The 19150-nt window shown below is 40.2% G+C and overlaps 1 protein-coding gene across 1 annotated transcript in view; it reads left to right on the forward strand.

Moving 5' to 3' along the window:
• Positions 1-19150, forward strand: part of LOC149789009 (uncharacterized) — a 49026-nt gene that overhangs the window by 11705 nt on the left and 18171 nt on the right. Inside the window, exons 4-6 of the mRNA XM_089975822.1 lie at positions 3593-3729; positions 4675-4751; positions 5314-5410. Coding sequence (XP_089831948.1) covers positions 3593-3729; positions 4675-4751; positions 5314-5410 — 311 coding nt within the window. The remainder of the gene's footprint in view (positions 1-3592; positions 3730-4674; positions 4752-5313; positions 5411-19150) is intronic.

The following is a 19150-nucleotide window of genomic DNA, read 5'->3' on the forward strand; positions in this document are numbered from 1 at the left end:
CAATTCCGAATGGATGTCGATTCACCCATGGTCTACATAATTAGCAGACACTGCCCCCTCCCCAGCAGTCTGTCAAGGGTGGATTTACAACCCCCACTTGATGTTCCTTTGAGCCCAACACCGGCAATTCATACCACTTACCGGTGAATCGCATGCAGTCAAATAAGGCGCCAGTAACAAGTTCCTATGGCCAGGTTATATACAACTGGCTTCCCACCCGTCCGTTTGATGTCGGCTTACACTCGTAACATTTATAAAGCGAATAATTAGCCTCAGGGTCTAGCATATATACTTGCTGCAATCTGGCTATTATTCCTTACTTATAACGTGACAGTGTTCAACTGCCACAAGACTCTATAACACTGAGCATAAATACGTATTCCATTCAGAACGTCATATTGTAAATAAGTACTCCATTCAGAACGTCATATTGTAAATATGTAGTCCATTCAGAACGTCATATTGTAAATAAGTATTTCATTCAGAATGTCATATTATATTGTTGGAAGGAAATAGAAGTTTGGTTAACGGGAGAACAAATACAGGTATTTGAAACTTATCACGAATACTTACAAAGTTACATAGAGAAAGACACACACACACCCCTCCAAAAACACCAAAACCATCAAGAGGGTAATAAATAGTACTTAAAACAAAAAAACACTTGCTGCAATTCCAAAATATTGCAAGCACGCAATCTTTCAAAAACGAAGATTTGACAGAATCACACAAATTGGAATAATAAAAAAACTTAAGAGAAATTTCAACTTGAGGTATGAAGTCGGTTTATTTACTTTTCTTCAAATCTAATTTCTTGTTATTTAATTTTATAACACTTTCACCAAAGGATCTAATATAGAACATTCGAAAGGTCTTTCGTGAAAATGTAGAGCCATCGTTTTTGTTTGGTTTCTTTATTGTATAAAATGTATATTTTACATACATAAAGATGCCCCAAATTTTTTATAACAAGACAATTGTTAAGTTTATGTGGATTTTCTTTCGCTACCCTTACTTGAATATACATTGTAGCAAAGTTGTCCACAAAATAATGGGTATTTGCACTAGCTGAAGATCACCGACTCCTCTTATACAATTTACAAGGTAAATGGTATTTTAAAAAGTTAATGTTTTCTTAGAAAGTCACAGTTATTGACATCTCATGGGTGTTCTGAAATATGAATCTTTTGCAGACAATTTATAATAGCCAATCTATGAGAGGCAATCTATAACAGCCAATTTATAACAGGCAATCTATAACTGGCAATCTATAACAGCCAATTTATAATAGGCAATCTATAACAGGCCGCAGACTGCTATAGATTTTCCAAGCTCTTGGATACATTGTTGGACTTTATAACCATTTTTTAATATTGGTTAGTACGGGATAGAAGTCGCAAATAAATAATTTGTATGACAAATATCTTTGAGAATGTTATATAAAGCAACAATAAATATCGATAACACCATTATGTAATTATTACGTCATTTCGAATTGCGCATTCAGAGTTGATTTTAGAAAAGTGGACTATTTAATAAGGAATTTTTATCAACCGATTTTTATCTACTCTAGAGTATTTATAAAATTTGGTATTTACTGAAGTTTTGGATTTCTATTTCTGTTCAAAGGGTATCACCATATTTGTAAACTTTTCACATGTAAATGTAGTAATTTTCGCACATTCATATATGCGAATGATGGCGTTTTCAACTGTAGAACACTAGAGGAGGATGTTTTTTTCATCACGTGACTACTGTCTTCTTTCACCTCACCTTCTGCTGCTAATGTAGTATAGCATAGTGGCAAAAATTGCCTATATCCGTTATCAAATCGAGCAGCGATTAAAGTTTCGCATGTTTCGCACTGACTGACATAACTAAATGCACATCGTTTGTAGTCCGATTTCAAGTAACTAGAGCCCTTGCCGTAATTGCTAATTTTGCAAATTCAGAGTTTCTCATTAGTATTTTTAAAAGATATATCAGTTCGAAACCAAAGTTGAATCGAGGACACCATGATTACTTGTTGACCGTCTGGATTGACCTTATGGATACTAGTGGACTTTTTATCGTGTTTGCTGTTCATCATGGTATAATTTCAAATACTGACTGCATTATACAGTTCGGACGCTTTGTTCTTCCATTACCTTAGTGGTTTCCACCATCGTTCGTTGAACGCTGATATTTGTTTACTAGTCATCTATTTCAGTGGATACCAAACGTTTAATGTTCTTTTTTAAGATTAGAACATATTCAGTTGATGCTTTGTTCTTTGATATTTATATCAGTATTGACCCACTCTTTTCGGCTGATCCGCAAACATATCTCTGACGGAAGGTTACCTTGACCCCAAGGTGATCTAAGCCTTAGTACATCATCTTTGAGCAATAATACACAAGCACGTTGATTGGATCCTACACTGTATCTTTATGATAGAATGTATAATAGTGTGGCAGTGGCATTAATCCATTGGAAGGGAGACAACCTACTGTAAAGCTTGTGCGGTAACGACATGACATTTTGATTTTGATTATATTTTTTCTTTCGAAATGCGCGAAAATAGTTTTTCATTACGAACCGGTTTTGGATAGGAAAATGCCGCCGTAAGGATAAAACTGTTGCTTCACACACACGTCTAAGTGTCTGAAGCTAAGCTGTGACCCTCGTGTGAAATATCCTTGTCCAACACCAATGCATATTTGGGATTCGCTTAGTCCGTGCCTTTAATCAGTATATCCTTCCGGTTATGCGATACAATATGAGTCGGACGATAATGACTATATTTTAAATATCTGCTTGAAAGCTTATACTTAATTTAAATATAATTTGATTTTATGCCTTTGCATTATCTCAGAATATATTGGTAGTTTGGGTTTACGTTATAAATACTTTTTAGTTATGTTGCCTTTCTGAAAGTGCTTCTTGGTGTAGGTTCCACGAATCTGACAGCCTTATACTCAGTACCAGATTCACCATTGTGCTTAGGTGTGCTTAAGCACAGGGCCCCGTTGGCCAGGGGGCCCCATCTTCCTTGCAAAACAAAATTTTACGATGAATATTTCAAATGTTTTTCAAAAGTCAAAACGTCCTAAACTTCCTAAGTATGTATGCCTGACTACCTGTGTAGGCCTACCAGGCCTACCTCTTTCAGGGCCCAAGTAAGGGGCCTCATAACTTAACTAGCACAGGGCCTCATTTGTCCTAAATCCAGTACTGCTTATACTGGATATTCCTGTACCTCCATAACAGGAATTCACCTTCATTTTTCACTATATATTTATCGTAGTTTTCGTTGTGAATTTTTAACTGTTCCAAAATAAACTTTATATACGGCGTGGAACTGCAAATCGTTTGACCATTGTATCACTGACAGACCGGATGCGAATAAGAAACGTCACTACTATATTCATGATGGTGATTTCGTAGCCTTGAGTACGAAAAGAGTGCTAGAAATAAATCGACCTCAGTGGATTTGAATAGACTTGTGATAAATAGTTCCATAACCTTAATCTATTCATTCAATGCACATATGAAAACAAAAGTTCGCTTTGTTGTAAGAATTATTAAATAAATCTTGTAAATTTATTTTCAGGGACTTCCTTCCTTTATGTTGACCAGGCGTTTGACCGGTAGCAAATTAAGCGCCGAGTTCGTACTTAGCTACATACTGGCCATCGAGAGAAGACTATTTCAACTTCTTGACTATCAAAAGACTAAAGAATGGCACATGTGAGTTCAGAACATATTTATGCATTTCTTTTATTTTCTTCTTGTTTCTTAAACGGTGATTACATATTATTATTGTATTCAGCCTCATAGGAAGCTAGTACAGTTGCATAGGTTCTTGCACATCTTGTTCAAGAATATTTAGTACTGGAACACTGCAATTATCCACTAAAACCAAAAATGTAATAGATAAAAATGTAATGTAAGTCAAGTTTATTATATATCGACATCCATTAATAAATTTTCTTTGCATGTTTTTATGTCCATGTGATGTCGATGGAAGTGTGATGTACTTGGGTATATATTATTCATTTTCTTGTTCTCTGGCGTATGGTCTCCTCGGTACTGCTCTGTGTATTCGGTACACGAGATTCATCAATCATGGACAAGTACAAGGTCTGGTTTCCTCTCTCTGGTTTGGTTCTTCTGGATCTCAGAGACACTACCTCTCCCTCTTTTTATACATTACACACTACCTCTCCCTCTTTTTATACATTACACACTACCTCTCCCTCCTTTTATATGTTACACGCTACTCTCCCTACTTTGCGGTCGAACTAATTTTTGAGAAGCTCAGTGGTTATGACATTAGATTTTGTGACTAGACGGCTGACGACTCAATTACCATTAATGGATCAACTAAGATCAGCTACCTCGTATTTTCCCTGGACCTGACACTTTATTCAGCTTGCCTGAGCAGGGTAACCTTGAAACTGTTACTCTCCTTTAAAACACCAAACCAAATGAACCATTTTTTCTTCTTCTCTTTTATACGGATTATGAATCCACCTCTGTCGGTCATTCTGCTAAACTCACCAGTGATGTACGAGGCCGTCTCCAATGCTTTTTCAATGTATACGAAAGAGATGTAAACATCAGTCATAATCATTATTGTTGTCGTCATTATTATTATTATTATTATTATTATTATTATTATTATTATTTTAGGTGGGAGATGGCAGATTGTCGGACTTTGGACAAAATAACAATTGGTTTATTGGGAGTCGGAGCAATAGGAGAAGAAGGTTACATATCACATGAGACACTAGCTAATACTTAAATGTAGTTGGTGCTCTAGTTCAACCTTTTGACAAGTTTCTTATAGTAACATTTCGCGCCGAACATTATTGCTTGAAATCAGATGTCGTAGGCTTACAAATCATAACCAACCGCGGCCACGTTTTTGTCTCTAATTTGGTTATATTAATATTGTGTGAAAATAATATAGCGCACTGAAAGCCCAAAATCAACATATATTTCTTTAAGCTGGTTTTATTTTTGAGTTGTTTCGATTATTTTTCAAACATGTGTGGGTCCATTTTAGTATGCACTTTTCAAAACACTGCCTTCCTTTATTGTATTTAGTTTTGCAACGTAAATTAGAGCACGTAAAAGTATTGCGAATGCAAGTTTGCACACGGAAATAGGGCAATTGGTACAAATTTTAATATTTGTAAAGTAAAAATGCATTATGGATCTCACAGTCCGAGTGAGATAAGGAAAGTAGTACTAGAAATATGCATCCAATGCCATATGAAAGATGTAAAGCGGGAAGAAAAGAATGCAGATCTTTAACATTTCTTTCAGTTGCAAAAACATGCAAGGAGAGAGGAATGAAAGTCATCGGACTGGTCCGGAGCCTTGATACTGACAGAAATAGGTCTCCAGATGTCGACGTTTACTTGTGAGCTACTTCCGGTTCTATTAACAGTCAGACGTAACAGTCAGACGTAATAGTGGTGATGTTGGTAGTTAGCAATATAAGTTGTGTAGGCAGCAGTAGTATAAGTAGCATTAGTAGTTTCTTTTCTTCCTATTCTTTATCCGCTGCTTCTGTGTTGTGTCCTGCCACGAGTATATGCCCTTCAAACAAGTAACAGAAAAGAGTGAAAGACAAAAAGCATTGAACAAGTTAACAAATAATTTATTTCCTTAGAGCACAAAGTTAACATGAGAAAATAAGAACTTATGGCATTGCGAATTAAATCCCAAATTAATCCAAGAATTAGATCAGACACATGTCCTAGTAATTTAAAGTCATGAATAAAACTCAGTTCAAGTCCCGAAGAAATCCAAAACTGAAAGCGATGAAGTGTGATATAGCATATGGAGTGCTGATGTGTCAACATTCGTTTCCTGAATCACAGTAATATAATTCCATGTTTGACCATATTATAAATTCCAATGAATGTCTATATCCAAGAATTTTATCACGGCACTTTTGTATTTTCAAAGAAAGAAATCATTTGAATTCAATAATTTGAAGAAATTAAAATTCAGACAAACTAGTCAGAACATGTAATACAACTTAAAAAGTGCTAGATGTTAAAGCACGAATGACCAAATCCTCACAATCACAAGATTATATAGTTCCCTACTTTACCTCAGGTCACAATTATCATTTTGTTTCTAAAAAATCATTACCTAATGGAAAATAACCTTCTAGAATGATCTAATGAGCCTTGTTTATTTACAACACATTAACCTGTAAAATTCACTTAGGAAACACCAAAAAAAAAAAAAAAAAAAAACGTCACAGATCAACATATTGAAATCTTCTAGTTTACCTGAATAAAAATCCTAATATTAAGTACATAGAGAATAATGAAGCTATTATTAGTCGTTCACAAAAAATGAAATAAAAAGGTCAATCAGGTCAAGCAAAAATGAACTCAGTTTCGGAGAGGTCAAGTCCAACATACAATGTTACATTACAATAGCATGTAATGACATACAAAATTAAAACAAACAAACAAACAACAATTAAATATACTTAGCAGTCCTCGTTATTTTATTAGTTATGTTATTGTTGTTTTCATTACATTTATGATGGAGTTAGCGTTGGAGATGTGTTCAACTCTCTTGGAGATTTTCGTTCTTCTATTAGAGGTGTGGGGAAGATAAACAGCTAACAAGATAATCATGTTGGTTTAGGATCTATAACATAACACTTTTAATGGTGACAAAAATCCAATGTTTATTAATGAATGACTCAAATAAAAAAAATGAATTACGATTAATACGTGCATGTATAAAATCCAATGATTGGACAAATTAACACAATCCACACGAGCCTAATAATGTAACATAAAATTGAATACAAGTAAAGTACCTTACATAGCACAGGGACAAAGGTTAATGATTAACGTTAATTTCATAGGACGAAAAGAATAACGTGTTACATTCAACTAGTAAAAATTATGTATTTTACTCATTTAGTAAAAATGACGTATTCACTTAAATAGTTAAAACTGACGTACTTTACTCAAATAGTAAAATGATGTAAAAAATAGGGCATGTTATACGATATATCTTTACAGTCCCAAAACACTGGGTATAACAAACCCCAAAAATAGCCCACGGCTAAAAGAATACATGTATGGAGTTACACAGAACACTCCGTCACTAGAATACTTGGCTAGCAGTCACTCTGGTCATTCAAAGAGTCAGCTTAATAGGTAATCACCGACAACCATTCAATCGCTTGGTCAATCAATCAATTAGCACTCACCAGTCGGTCAACAACGTCCGATCATCTGCTACGCAACCAGCAAAACACTGTTCAATCAACTCTACGACTGCTATTCAACTAGCTCTATGGCTGCTTTGGTCAGCTTTATGGTCAGCTACCCCGACAACTCTGATCACTATGGTAAGCTCTAAAGAAGCTGTTATGGTCAGCCTTTTGGTCAGCTCTACAGCTGCTACCCCGTCAACTCTGATCACTATGGTCAGCTTTACAGCTGCCACCCCGTCAACTCTGATTAGCTGAAAACAAATCTAACACCGTGTACTAAAAATGACACGGGCATATACGATAACACATAATGACGTTATATACGGTAAGCTAAATAAATGACATTATCGGCACAACATTACAAAGCAATAAACAGGTTTAGAAGTGAACCTACTGGTGTCCGATAGGAATCCTATTGTACTAAACGTTTCTTAATAAAATGCAACTTTATTGCTAATATAGATCTCATGTTAAGTCACATTCAAGAATAGAACATATTTGCATTATACTATGCAAGCCGGAATTACATAGAAAATTTATAACAACAAAAAGTTTTAGTACACTAGGTATAACATATAATATTCATTAGAAATAATAAAATAATAAATAACTCACATACCTCTACAGCGGGAGATCTTTGAATCCTTACGTCGACTGCTCACTGACAAGACGTTCCCGTAGTGTAATGTTCTTGTCTACGGCGAGGTATTTATACACAGACGCTGTAGCCTTACATCGTCTGTGCACTTGATGAATATCGGTCTTTCCCATCGAAAGCACTTCACACGTGCGGCATTAGATGAACCGAACTTATCAGAACGTATGAAAATTACTTTGAGCGACTGCAGAAATCGTCTAAATCGACACATTAAATTTGATCTCTTTACCTGAGCAGATGTATTTTACACAAATCAGACTCTCTCTCTATCTCTCTCTTTCTCTCTCTCTCTCTCTCTCTCTCTCTCTCTCTCTGGGGGCCCCGAGTGGCCGAGTGGTCTAAAGCGCTATCTGTTACGGATCACTGCCATCTCACCTCTGTCTGCGTGGGTTCGAGTCTAGGATTCAGCCAATGTGGGTATGTGAGAAAGCTTGCCAGTAGCTTCTCGCGGGTCGGTGGTTCTTTCCGGGGTTTTTCCCGGGTTCTTCCTCCACCAATAATACTGGCCGCCGTGTATAGCCTATCGTGTGCTGATAAATGGCGTTAAACCCTACAACAACAACAACAACAACAACTCTGTGTGTGTGTGTGTGTGTGTATGTATATATATATATATATATATATATATATATATATATATATATATATATATATATATATATATATATATATATATATATATATATATAAGTAGTGAAGTGGGGCACCCTACGTACAATGGGAATTAGCATTACAGGGACCCCTGGGACAATCTACGTACAATGGAAATTTAACATGGCGAAAAATCGTGGGTCAATCTACGTACAAGGGGAATTTAACATGGGAATAAATCGTGGGACAATCTACGTACAAGGGGAATTTAACATGGGATTTTTTCTTTAAATTTTAAAAAAAAATTTTAAAAAAAAAGGGGTAGGCAATTCAAAGGCTATCTCTTTTCGAGATATATGGGGGCCCTGAAAAGGGCCTTTGGGTTTTTTTCTTCTTCTTTTAACTTCTTAACTTCTTCCACCATCCTCTTATTTTGTCCATCATTCCTTTCTTCTTTTTCTTTTCTGTTTCCGGCAACCAGTCCGGGTGGCCCATGGCCCTGAACTTCTCTTGGATTTTCATCCAGTTTGTGTTCAGTTTTTCGAATTCATCCCTTTTTTTCTATTTTCTTCTTCTTTTCTTTCCTTTGACCACTTTTCTTTGATCTTCTTGACCTCTTCGGTCAGCACATTCCTCATTAGTTCTTCAGCTTTCTTAAGTTTTTCTAACCCCCACTTCGCGAAACACCAATCTGTCCATTCTACAATGTCTTCTAGAAAGCACCTTGCACTCGTCACATGATCTATCGCTTCTTTTAACTTACCCACTTTGACATACGGTGGGTTAATTAAACCTCTGATTCTCTTCTCCTCATCCTCTATCATTTCTTTTACAATATTTACGGATAAGTGGAGGCTGGTTACTTGTCTTGAGACGAAGTCTTTTGTCACTGCATACCTCCATTCCTGTTCAACCCTTTCTACTACACTCAATCCATCTACCATCCAATACCAACTTCCCATAAGATCGTTGTATAAAGCTGAAGCTGCTAGCATCTTCTTGTTTGCTTATTCCGTAGAATGGGTTCCAATGGCCAACACTGTTAGTTTTATACTGAAAGCAAGTACGTGAAGGAAAACATCCCCCTAAAAACATAAAATTCATCTTACCTAGATCATGACCAAACATCGCGCGTACGTGAAGGAAAACATCCCCCTACTTTCTCATTTCATATAATATAACCCTAACTATACTCTCCACATTTGCTAAGAAACAATAAAGAAACCCATAATCTACTATTCACACAAACATACCTGAGCTCTTACAAACACAAACACACAAACACACAAACACACAAACACATACCCTCACAATATCTTAATAAAGAGTTAGTGTTTATTTTCACACTACTCTACCTACACACATTGGCAAATCGATCGTTATTTCTTTTCTAGAGTATTGGGTAGCCCTGAAAAGGGCTGTTTTTTTAAACTCCAGATGCACCTATCTAATGGTTGCACCTTCCTGGCCTGGCGCCGCACACGCATCTTCTTCCCCAGTCTTCTTTCACCTTTCTTTTGGGGAGCGCAGAGGGAGGATGATTCGCTTCAGCACCCCAATCCTCTGTTTCAGGAATATTAAACGACATCATCTCTTCTCTTTTCTTTTCCTCCTCTTCCCTCTGTCTTCTCTCCTCTTCTTCCTTCTGTATTCTTGCTTCTTCTACGATAGCCTCCGCTGATAGTTCGTTTACTATGCGCCTGGCATATTCCAGGTGCATCTGGAGTTCTAACAGTTTCACTATTCTGCTATTCATTCTTCTGGCTGTGTTGATCAATCAACAAGGGTAGCTGGACTGCCGAACGAGTTTCAATTTATACTGAAAGCGCGGACGTGAAGGAAAACATCCCCCTAAAAACATAAAATTCATCTTACCTAGATCATGACCAAAAAACAACAACAACGCGCGGACCTAAAAGAAACACTCGCTCACTTTTTTATGCTACCCATCACTTCAATAGACTATCCACATACGCAAAGCAATCCAATCTAACCCAAAATCTACACCTCAAGCAGCCCAAAAAAAACAAACATCATTTTAATCTACTATCCACACCAACCTACTTTATCACTTACAAACACAATCACACAAACACATACCCTCACATTTTTTAAGAAAGAGTTAGTGTTTATTTTCACACTACTCTACCTACACACATTAGCAAATCGATCGTTATTTCTTTTCTAGAGTATTGGTTAGCCCTGAAAAGGGCTGTTTTTTTTTGTTTTGCTATGGCATTCTTTTTTAGTTTCTAAGAATGCGATGTCCTCTGAGGATAGACTTTCTGGCGATAGGTCTGCTTCTTCGGAAAGAGAAGAAGAACTCTTTGGTGTCGATACGGCAATCGACAAAGCCTCTGTCAGCTTCAGGTTGCTGCTGTTGTTGCTGCTGTTGCTGCTGTTGCTGCTGTCTCTGAAGTCTGTACTTCTCTGTCCATTCTTCTTTCTCCCTGTTCATTTCTTCTCTGAAGAGCTCTTCTATCAGGTCTTCAGTGATTTTTAACATTCTCACATTCTCTATTTCTTCTGGCTTCGGTATCAGACTGTGTCTGACCCTATGCAAATTCACGTAGGCTTCGTTGAGCTTAGCTAGTTTGGAGCACATCTTCTTAGGAGGATGAGTCGACAATGGATGGTTAGACTGGGAACAACCCGGTTCTTAAAGTTAAAGCGCGGACGTGAAGGAAAACATCCCCCACACGGTTTTCGAGCCGCAACGTTCAGTGAGTGTCATGAGAGGGACAGTAAGAAATGAAAGAGCATCAATCCAACATTCTTCTAGCTAAACAAAAGACAAAGGCATTTTTTCAAAACACAACATTTTTTATTCAAAAATCACTTAACACTAAACAACAACAACATTTCTAACATTTTTTAACAATAATCCAACACTATAACATCAAACAATTTTTTTCAAATCACAAACATTTTTTCTCAATGGACAATCTACTTTGAACAAGGCTGACAACGTTGTGAATGAAATTGTGATTTCCACTGTTGGAAATCATTAGGCCATTGATGGACACTACGTTTCCTAGCTTGAGACAAAAGATAAGCATAATGGTCACAAAACCATCGATCTACTTTCACATCGTTTCTAGCAGAAGAACGAGGATCAAAATGAGTCACTAAATGTTCTAAGGAATAGCCCAGGCTGCGATGATGCAGAAAATACACACAGTACTGTCCACACACCAAGGAATCTGTGCCTTGCAATTTCACATTATTGAATCGGGTGGTTTGAGCATTTCTTCTCATAAAGTCGATGATATCGTCTTCCAAAGGGGGCAGTCCGTACGAATCGAAATATTCCACACATCCTTCTTGAGGAAAGTAGACGGCTACCCAGTGGGTTCCTGGGAGATGACTGTCGTCCGTGTTGATCACGTAAGCTTGATGGTCTTTAGGTTTGCGATGAGGGAGTTCATCTTTAGCACAGACGACAGGATTCCAAGAAGACGTATACGAACTGTGGTTCAAAAGGTAATAAAGTTCCCAGGTATCCATTTGTGTTTGTTTTCTTCTTCACAGGTAATAATAAGTCGTCAATTCGATCCTGACTTTTTGCTTGAAAATGTCTGACGAATAAACGGTTATTCGTTCTGTTTCCTCACTCTGATTCAGGAGAGCTTCGATACGATGGATCTCTTGAGTGGTTAATGGTGGACAAGAATGTTCACGCAAGTCTTTATACCACTGGTGCAACACGTCTTTGTTCGAGATGAGACTCCAAGCTTCGTCCAGATACTCGTCCAATTTTTCTTCTTGACTTAACATCAGGCATTTATCGTGTTGAATTTGACTGGGATGATCGTTTTGACATCCATAGCAGTTTTTCTTGATCAATTCTGTTATTTTGTCGACCAAGTGTTTGGCAAAACAGGAGACTAAATGGGCTTCTTGTTCTGGCCATCTCGATTTCATCATGATCACTTCTTCTTCCACAGTCTCCTCACATTTCATGTCCAAAGTTTCTTCACTAGGTAAAGAGGGATAACAGTCTTCCATGACTTCTAATAATCTAGAATGACTTCTCTCAAACTGTTGATTTCTATGGTATTATCGAATTCTGCATACAGGATGACGTTCACTGTCTTGTCCAGTGGCTTTGCAAACTGAAGTTCCACACGAATCTGGCCTGATTTTATAGGGTGGAAATGTCCCTCGTCGCTGCCTTGGTCTGGAGTGAAATCGAAAGCCCACAAAGTATAGCCTCCGTCATATTCGTCGTAATCAATGCCGTAACTGGTGTTGGTTCCTAACTGGCCGGTGGCTTCGTACAGGGACAAGTACGATCTCAAGTAATTTTTGTTGGCAAAGTCAGGTTCGAAAGGTCGGGTACACAAGGTCTTGCCATCGCGACTGACTTCGACTTTCTTCACGTTGAAGTGTTGAAAGTTAAAAGGATTTTTAGCGATAGCTCCGTTGAAGGCTGAATTCTCGACCATACCAAGGATTAAACGCTTGGGTAGCTGTCCTTGAAACAGATGATCTTGGGTTATGGATTGCAGTCCAGTAGAAATGGTGAACGTTTTCACTTCCACACGTCGTATGGGATACTTGGCGGTTGTTCTGCTCAACGTTTGACTGATGTCGTTACCTACTTTGGGTAACACTTCCACGCGTCGTACGTAGAGTTTGGCCTCTAAAATTGTGCTTTTAGGAGCCTTAGTAAGATCAGCAGCCTGCAAATGGAAAGTGGTACTGCTGCGATTCAGTCTCAAGCGGACATTGACTCCGTTCAGCAAATATTTCTCTTGCAACCACATGTCCAAATGCAAACGATCCATCAGTTCTAAACTCTTTTCTTTTAGGATTTTGCTTGCTCTTGCCTCAAAGCTGGTATTGCTTGGATCTATTTCGTCGAACTTGTCCGGTGTGTCATCTACCCACAGCACACAGGCATTGAGATGACTTGTCTTGGCATCTGGTCCGTACGTCAAGAGATTTTCCAGGTAGGCACGGTAAGGGTATGTATCCATGCTGCTGCTGACCAGTTTGTTATTCAAGTACAAATCCACTGAACTGAACAAGGAATGCATGAAATTGTTGACGGGAGCTATATTATCATCGTCTTCTACTCCTTTATCATCTTTTTTTAGAACTTGGACTTTCAAGTACAAGTAACTGCTATTCAGATCGATGTAATCTTCGGGCTGTCCTTTGATTTCAAACTCGATGGGAGCGGAATCGGTCAATGTGGAGACGGGATTAAATTCCACCCACTGGGATTCTTGCATGGTCATCATGGTGTGGGGCATGGCAAACAGATCCAGTTCCGTCTTGGAACAAGCGCAAGACTCTCGGTGCATCATTTTGTTCTGTGTTTCAATAACCGAAAACGTCTAAGTCTCGAACGGTTCTTCTTTTCTTGGCCTTTCTCGCTTGAAGTCTGGTGAAAGGGTGTTTTCTTCGTCGTCTCTTTCTGCCTTGTCCTTGCTGAATGCTTGACTCGGTAGCGTGCAGGGCATTTATAGGTGTGTCTCGTCGGCCTAAAATGTCTTTGCCCGTTTGCAGCAAGACATTTTTGCCAGCCCTCATGAAGGCTTCTTTAGGGTTTTGTTTGTCGATGATGACATTTTGGAGAAATTCTTTGCCTTGTGTCAGTGCCACATCTTTCAAGGCGTGCAATCCGCGTGTCACCATCGGTTTCAACACCGGGGCCACCAAACGAAAGGCCGATTTTAACATGTCTCCTAAACCGTGTCCTCGCTGTCGAGCCACCCCTCGGTACACTGGATACATGACTTACTTACGAATCGTGAGAGAACCGTTTTCGAAAATGGAGTTTCACCGTGACTTTTCCTTTGGTGAATGGAATATTTTGTCCCAAATCTCCTTTTATAGTAATGTTGACCGTGTCCAAATACGACTTGCTGACCGGCAAATAGTGAGGATGGACAAATTCGCGGTGGACGTGGTAAGTGTTTCCACCTTCCTCGTCAGCGTTCGTGGCAGAATCCACTTTGAAAGGAATGACACGCAGTAACGGCACGGAGGTGTGTCCCACCACGTTGTATTCCACCACATCGGAATACACAAAGATCAAATTCAGTCCTTGGTTCAGTTCTACCGGGAAACGAAAATAACTCGCAAAAATATCGTTGTCGGAAATGACTGGTAATTCGGGTTGTGTTTTTTGTTCTAATTTCTTCCTCATCTCCGTGTCACCGCCCAACATGTCAAACAATTCAGGACAAAATAAGAAAGACATGAATTTTTTGGACCCCTCAGAAAATTTCATCAGAAAGCGACGAGCTATTTTGTGGTATTCCAGGGTGACACTTTTTTGGACATTACTCAAAGCTTTATGGAACACGCCATTAAACCTGGAGGCTATGGCGCTGACCAAATGATGACCACTAAAATAATAGCCTGGGGGAATGAACAAGTTGTAGGTGGTCGTTTTAGTGATTTGATCATAGGTTTTATTGGTAGATGTGCCAATCTTATCCAACTCCTCTTGCAATTGTTTGTCATGAACTTCCACTTTAAAAGTATTTTGATTGGGAAGGACATTGAGGACTTGGGTCGGGTGAATTATTTCCACTAAAGCCACTTCCCAATGGGCTTCGTGATCTAAGGGGATGGCTTGAGGTAATTTGGCAGTGTAACAGCACAATGTGTTGTGGGGAAACACCTCCATGGAACTGTCACTGGGTAAGGTTAAGTAAAATTGGTTTTGGTGACTCATAATTCCAGAGTTCTGTGGCTGTCCGAGGGGATATTACTGGATGTCAGAGGCGTGTCTCCGCCCAAAATGGGGTTCTGGTTGTGGTTGTTGAAGTGGTGACTGGCACTGGCACTGGACACAACGTTCCCGTTCGAGGAGAATTTCAGGGAGGGATTGGGAAGCAGGTAACCGATGCAACTGCTCAATAAAATGGTCCACAATTGTTTGTCTCCTTGTTGCAAACTCAAATTGGCGATGGCTGCCCCGATGACACAATACACCACGAAGATTTGGCAGAAAAAGACGATTTGCGTTTTAGGCACACGTTCTCCACACCACACCCACAAGGGTTGTTTTTGTAAATCTTGCACAGAAGAACTAGGGGAAGAAGGAGTGGTCGACGTAGCTGCGTCTGCTGCTGTGTGAAAGGGCATGATGGTCACTTCTTCTTTTTATAGTCGATGACTTGCGAAGCGTCGATCCAAGAATCGAAACTGGGTGGATATCCTTTCCAACGTACTTTGACTTCTTTGACACGTCGTTTGCCCACTTTACGGGTTCTGCGTTCGAGAATGCTTTCGATGTCGTACACGTCGTCTTCTTTTTTTGGTGACACGTTGTAACTCGGGCAAATAAAACGTTCCTTTGAGTACTTCTCCGTTCATGTCTTCCAATTTATAGACGGCAGGATGACGGCCATGTACTCGTCCAGTGACGCGAAACAATTCGGTCGTCCAGTTAGGTAAGTAACCTTTGTCGAAAGTGCGTTTGGTTTTGCCAATGCGCACCCAATCTCCTACGGCCAACATTCCACTTTTCTTGGGGACAGCCCTCGTCGGGGACGTACCGAACAGGCGCTCGAACACCAGCACTTCGTTGTCGGGAGTCACGTCTTGCGGGGCACGTCCGATGCTTCGATGGTAAGATTGGTTGTACGCTTGCACCAGGTGCGGTAAGATGTCGATGTACTTCAGAGTGTGGTGATGCGTAAAATATTTCCACATGCGTTCTTTCAAAGTGCGTTGAAAACGTTCCACGATGCTGGCTTTGGTTTCGGGATTCTCGGTGGTAACAAAATGAATGTCACGTTTCTTTAATTCTTTTTGGAAAGCTTGGTTCAGAAATTCGGTGCCTTTGTCCGTTTGCCATCGAAGAGGGTGACGACCGCTTTGTTTCAACACTCGTTGCAGGGCTCGCACTAACTCGCTGCTCGATTTGGAAGTCAAAGGCACGACCCAGGCAAATTTGGAAAAGACGTCGATGACACAAAACAAATATTTGTAGCCACGATTGTAGCTGGCCAAATGAGAGACATCGGCTAAATCGGCTTGCCATTGATGATCGATGCCTTCCACTCGGGTGCGACTTCTGGCAAACTTGCGTCGAATGGGTTTGTGTAAAGTGTAGGTAGCTTGTTCTTGTAACCATCGTTGCACTTGAGGTAAACGGAGACTTTTCAGTCGCGTTTTGGCAGCACGATACAATTTTTGAACTCCTGCGTAACCTGCAGGATGCGAGGGATCGTAGTAAATGCTGGCTAAGACTTTTTCCATTTTTTTTGTGTTGATTGGTGTCTTAATAAGGCACCCACTCTTGGAAGAGGCTACTCTTTTTCTCTTGGGGTATTTTCTTGGATTGCAAGGCTTTGCGTGTGCGGCCAGCAATAGGTGTCGAAGAGGAGGAGGATGTCTGAGCGGGGGATATCGGTTCTTGTTTCACTTCTGTCTTCACTTCTGTCTTCACTTTCTTTTTCTCTTGTGAGGAAGAAGGGGTGGCCATCATCTTTTTAATCCATCCAATTCTGGAGGTAGGTGGTGTTGTTAACTTGCGTACTTTTTCTGGTGGAGTTTGAAACCCTTCTTCTTCTTCTTCTTTTCCTTTTTCTGTCTTGGTCACGGGTACTGGTGGTACTGGTACTGGTACTGGTAATGGTGCTGGACTTTTCATCAAGGTCTTAAAATCTTTCAGAGTGGGTAGAGCTGTTTCGTCTAAAGCTTTCTGGTGAAAGAGTTGTAGTCGTTGCAAGAGTTGACCGTACTTTTGCGATTTTTCTGTTTCGGACAAATCTTGGCGATCCATCAAGGACTGCAATTCGTGTTGTAACTGGGACATCTCGCTCAAATTGGGATTGGGAAGTAAATGCGGGGTGCGTTGTTCTTGCCACCGATGGTATTCCATCCATCGTTTGTAAGGCACTAAAGCTAGTTTTCGTCCTTCCATGGGGTTGTCAGGGGTGAATTCTGAGATCTTGGGACTTCCGAAGGCCTTTTTATCTTGCTCCCACCAGTCCTCCCAACATGGTTCCCAAGACTCCTTTCAGTATGGGGCCTAACAAGAGGGGTAAAATGCCTCCACGTTGGACCAACATCTTCTTTTTTTGACGAATGGGAACTTTCTTTTGAACCATTTTCCGAAGAACGTGACGATGTTTGCCTAAGCATTGTTTCTGGTGTTTGGACAAAGGGATCGTGCCTTTCAAAACGTTGAAACAACATTCGCACACGGTATCGATGACCTCTTTGGATGCCGTTTGAATGAGTTTTTTTCGTAGGGGTGGAGAAGCTTTGGACAGGACAGATAACTTGTCCCCATGTTTGGCTAAACGTGGTGGTAGTCCTTTCCTTTTCTTTCCTTGGGGTTTTCTGGAGGGTGACATCTTTGAGTCTTTAGGAGCACCTAAAAACACTGATACCCTACTCGGTCACAGGCCTTTTTTATACTGGAACGCGTCGCCACTGATTGTCTTTACGTTTTATCAGTTTGAGGACAGGCATGACACGTCGTGCAGGGGTACGTAACGGACTAAATCGAGCCAGTTCTTGCTTGGACAAATCCAGTAAACTTTGTAACATGCCCGATCTTTCATGGACTTTGATTTTGGGAGAAGGTACTTTGTGAGCAGCAGCCACTGCCGCTAAATTGGAAGGTCCTGCCACTGGGGAAGTTCTTTTGGGGGTCATCAACGGAGAAGTTCTTGGTGTAATCAACGTCTCCAAGTACTCTTCAGTTCCTGGTGACATCAACGGAGAAGTGGACAAACGTGAGGCTGCCGGAGACGCTGTGGCAGGTCGTGGCTTGCGAGTGTAAGGTTGCGTCCTGGCCGAAGTGCCTCTCTTGCGACTAGTTTTCTTCTTCTGTGGACTTTTCTTTTTCTGGCGACTTTTTCTCTGTTTCTTTTTCTGGGGGCTTCTTTTCTTTTTCCGGGGTGATGGTGGTGGTGTCTGGTAAGAGGAGGGTCCCGCCACTGGAGAAGTTATTCTTCTTGGGGACCTGGTCTTTTTCTTTTTCTTCTTGGGGCTTCGTTGGACTTTTGTCTTAGGGATAACTTTGGGGGCATTAGGATCCCATCTTAAGAGTGAGCGAATGACGACCCCTCCTAGAGTACCGCTCCCTCCAGGTTTCAAAATGATTTGTTTTTTGGTTTGAGTGTCGATGCGGGGATCGGCCAGTTGGACCAAAGCGACTTTGTTTCGATCGAAAAAGAGTTGGGTTTGATGAGGAATCTGAATGATTCCTTGGAGTAATTGACGTGCCGTCACCGTGAACCATCGTAAGACTTCTTTGAGACTAGCTTCTAAGACACGGGCTCGTGTTTGTGGATCTTTTTCTCGACTGATGCCATACAAGGCACGAATCAATTTGACGGGAAGATGCGACTGGAGGGACGTCATGTTGACGTTGTGTGAGACAGACGAAAAGGGTCTGAGGTTTTTATAGATTTTTTTTCATGGGGAGTGAAATGAAGTCGAGGACGGAGACGTGTACAGAACAGGCCCTCCGTCTTGGCACCAGTGGTGAAACAAGTGGGTACGAAATCGCAAATCCTCGGGAGTCGTAGGTTTCAAATCGACGAGTAAATAGGCGTGTGGCGTTTGAGTGGCATCGTCGTACGCCTGAGTCAGCCAAGGCGTTCCTAACTGTTTGGCTAAGACTTGCACTTGCGATTTATCTCGAGGGCTTTTAAACAAGACCACGTAATGCGCAT

This window comes from Sinohyriopsis cumingii, chromosome 11 (genome assembly GCF_028554795.1).
Source record: "Sinohyriopsis cumingii isolate HCF-2022 chromosome 11, ASM2855479v2, whole genome shotgun sequence".
NCBI lineage: Eukaryota > Metazoa > Mollusca > Bivalvia > Unionida > Unionidae > Sinohyriopsis > Sinohyriopsis cumingii.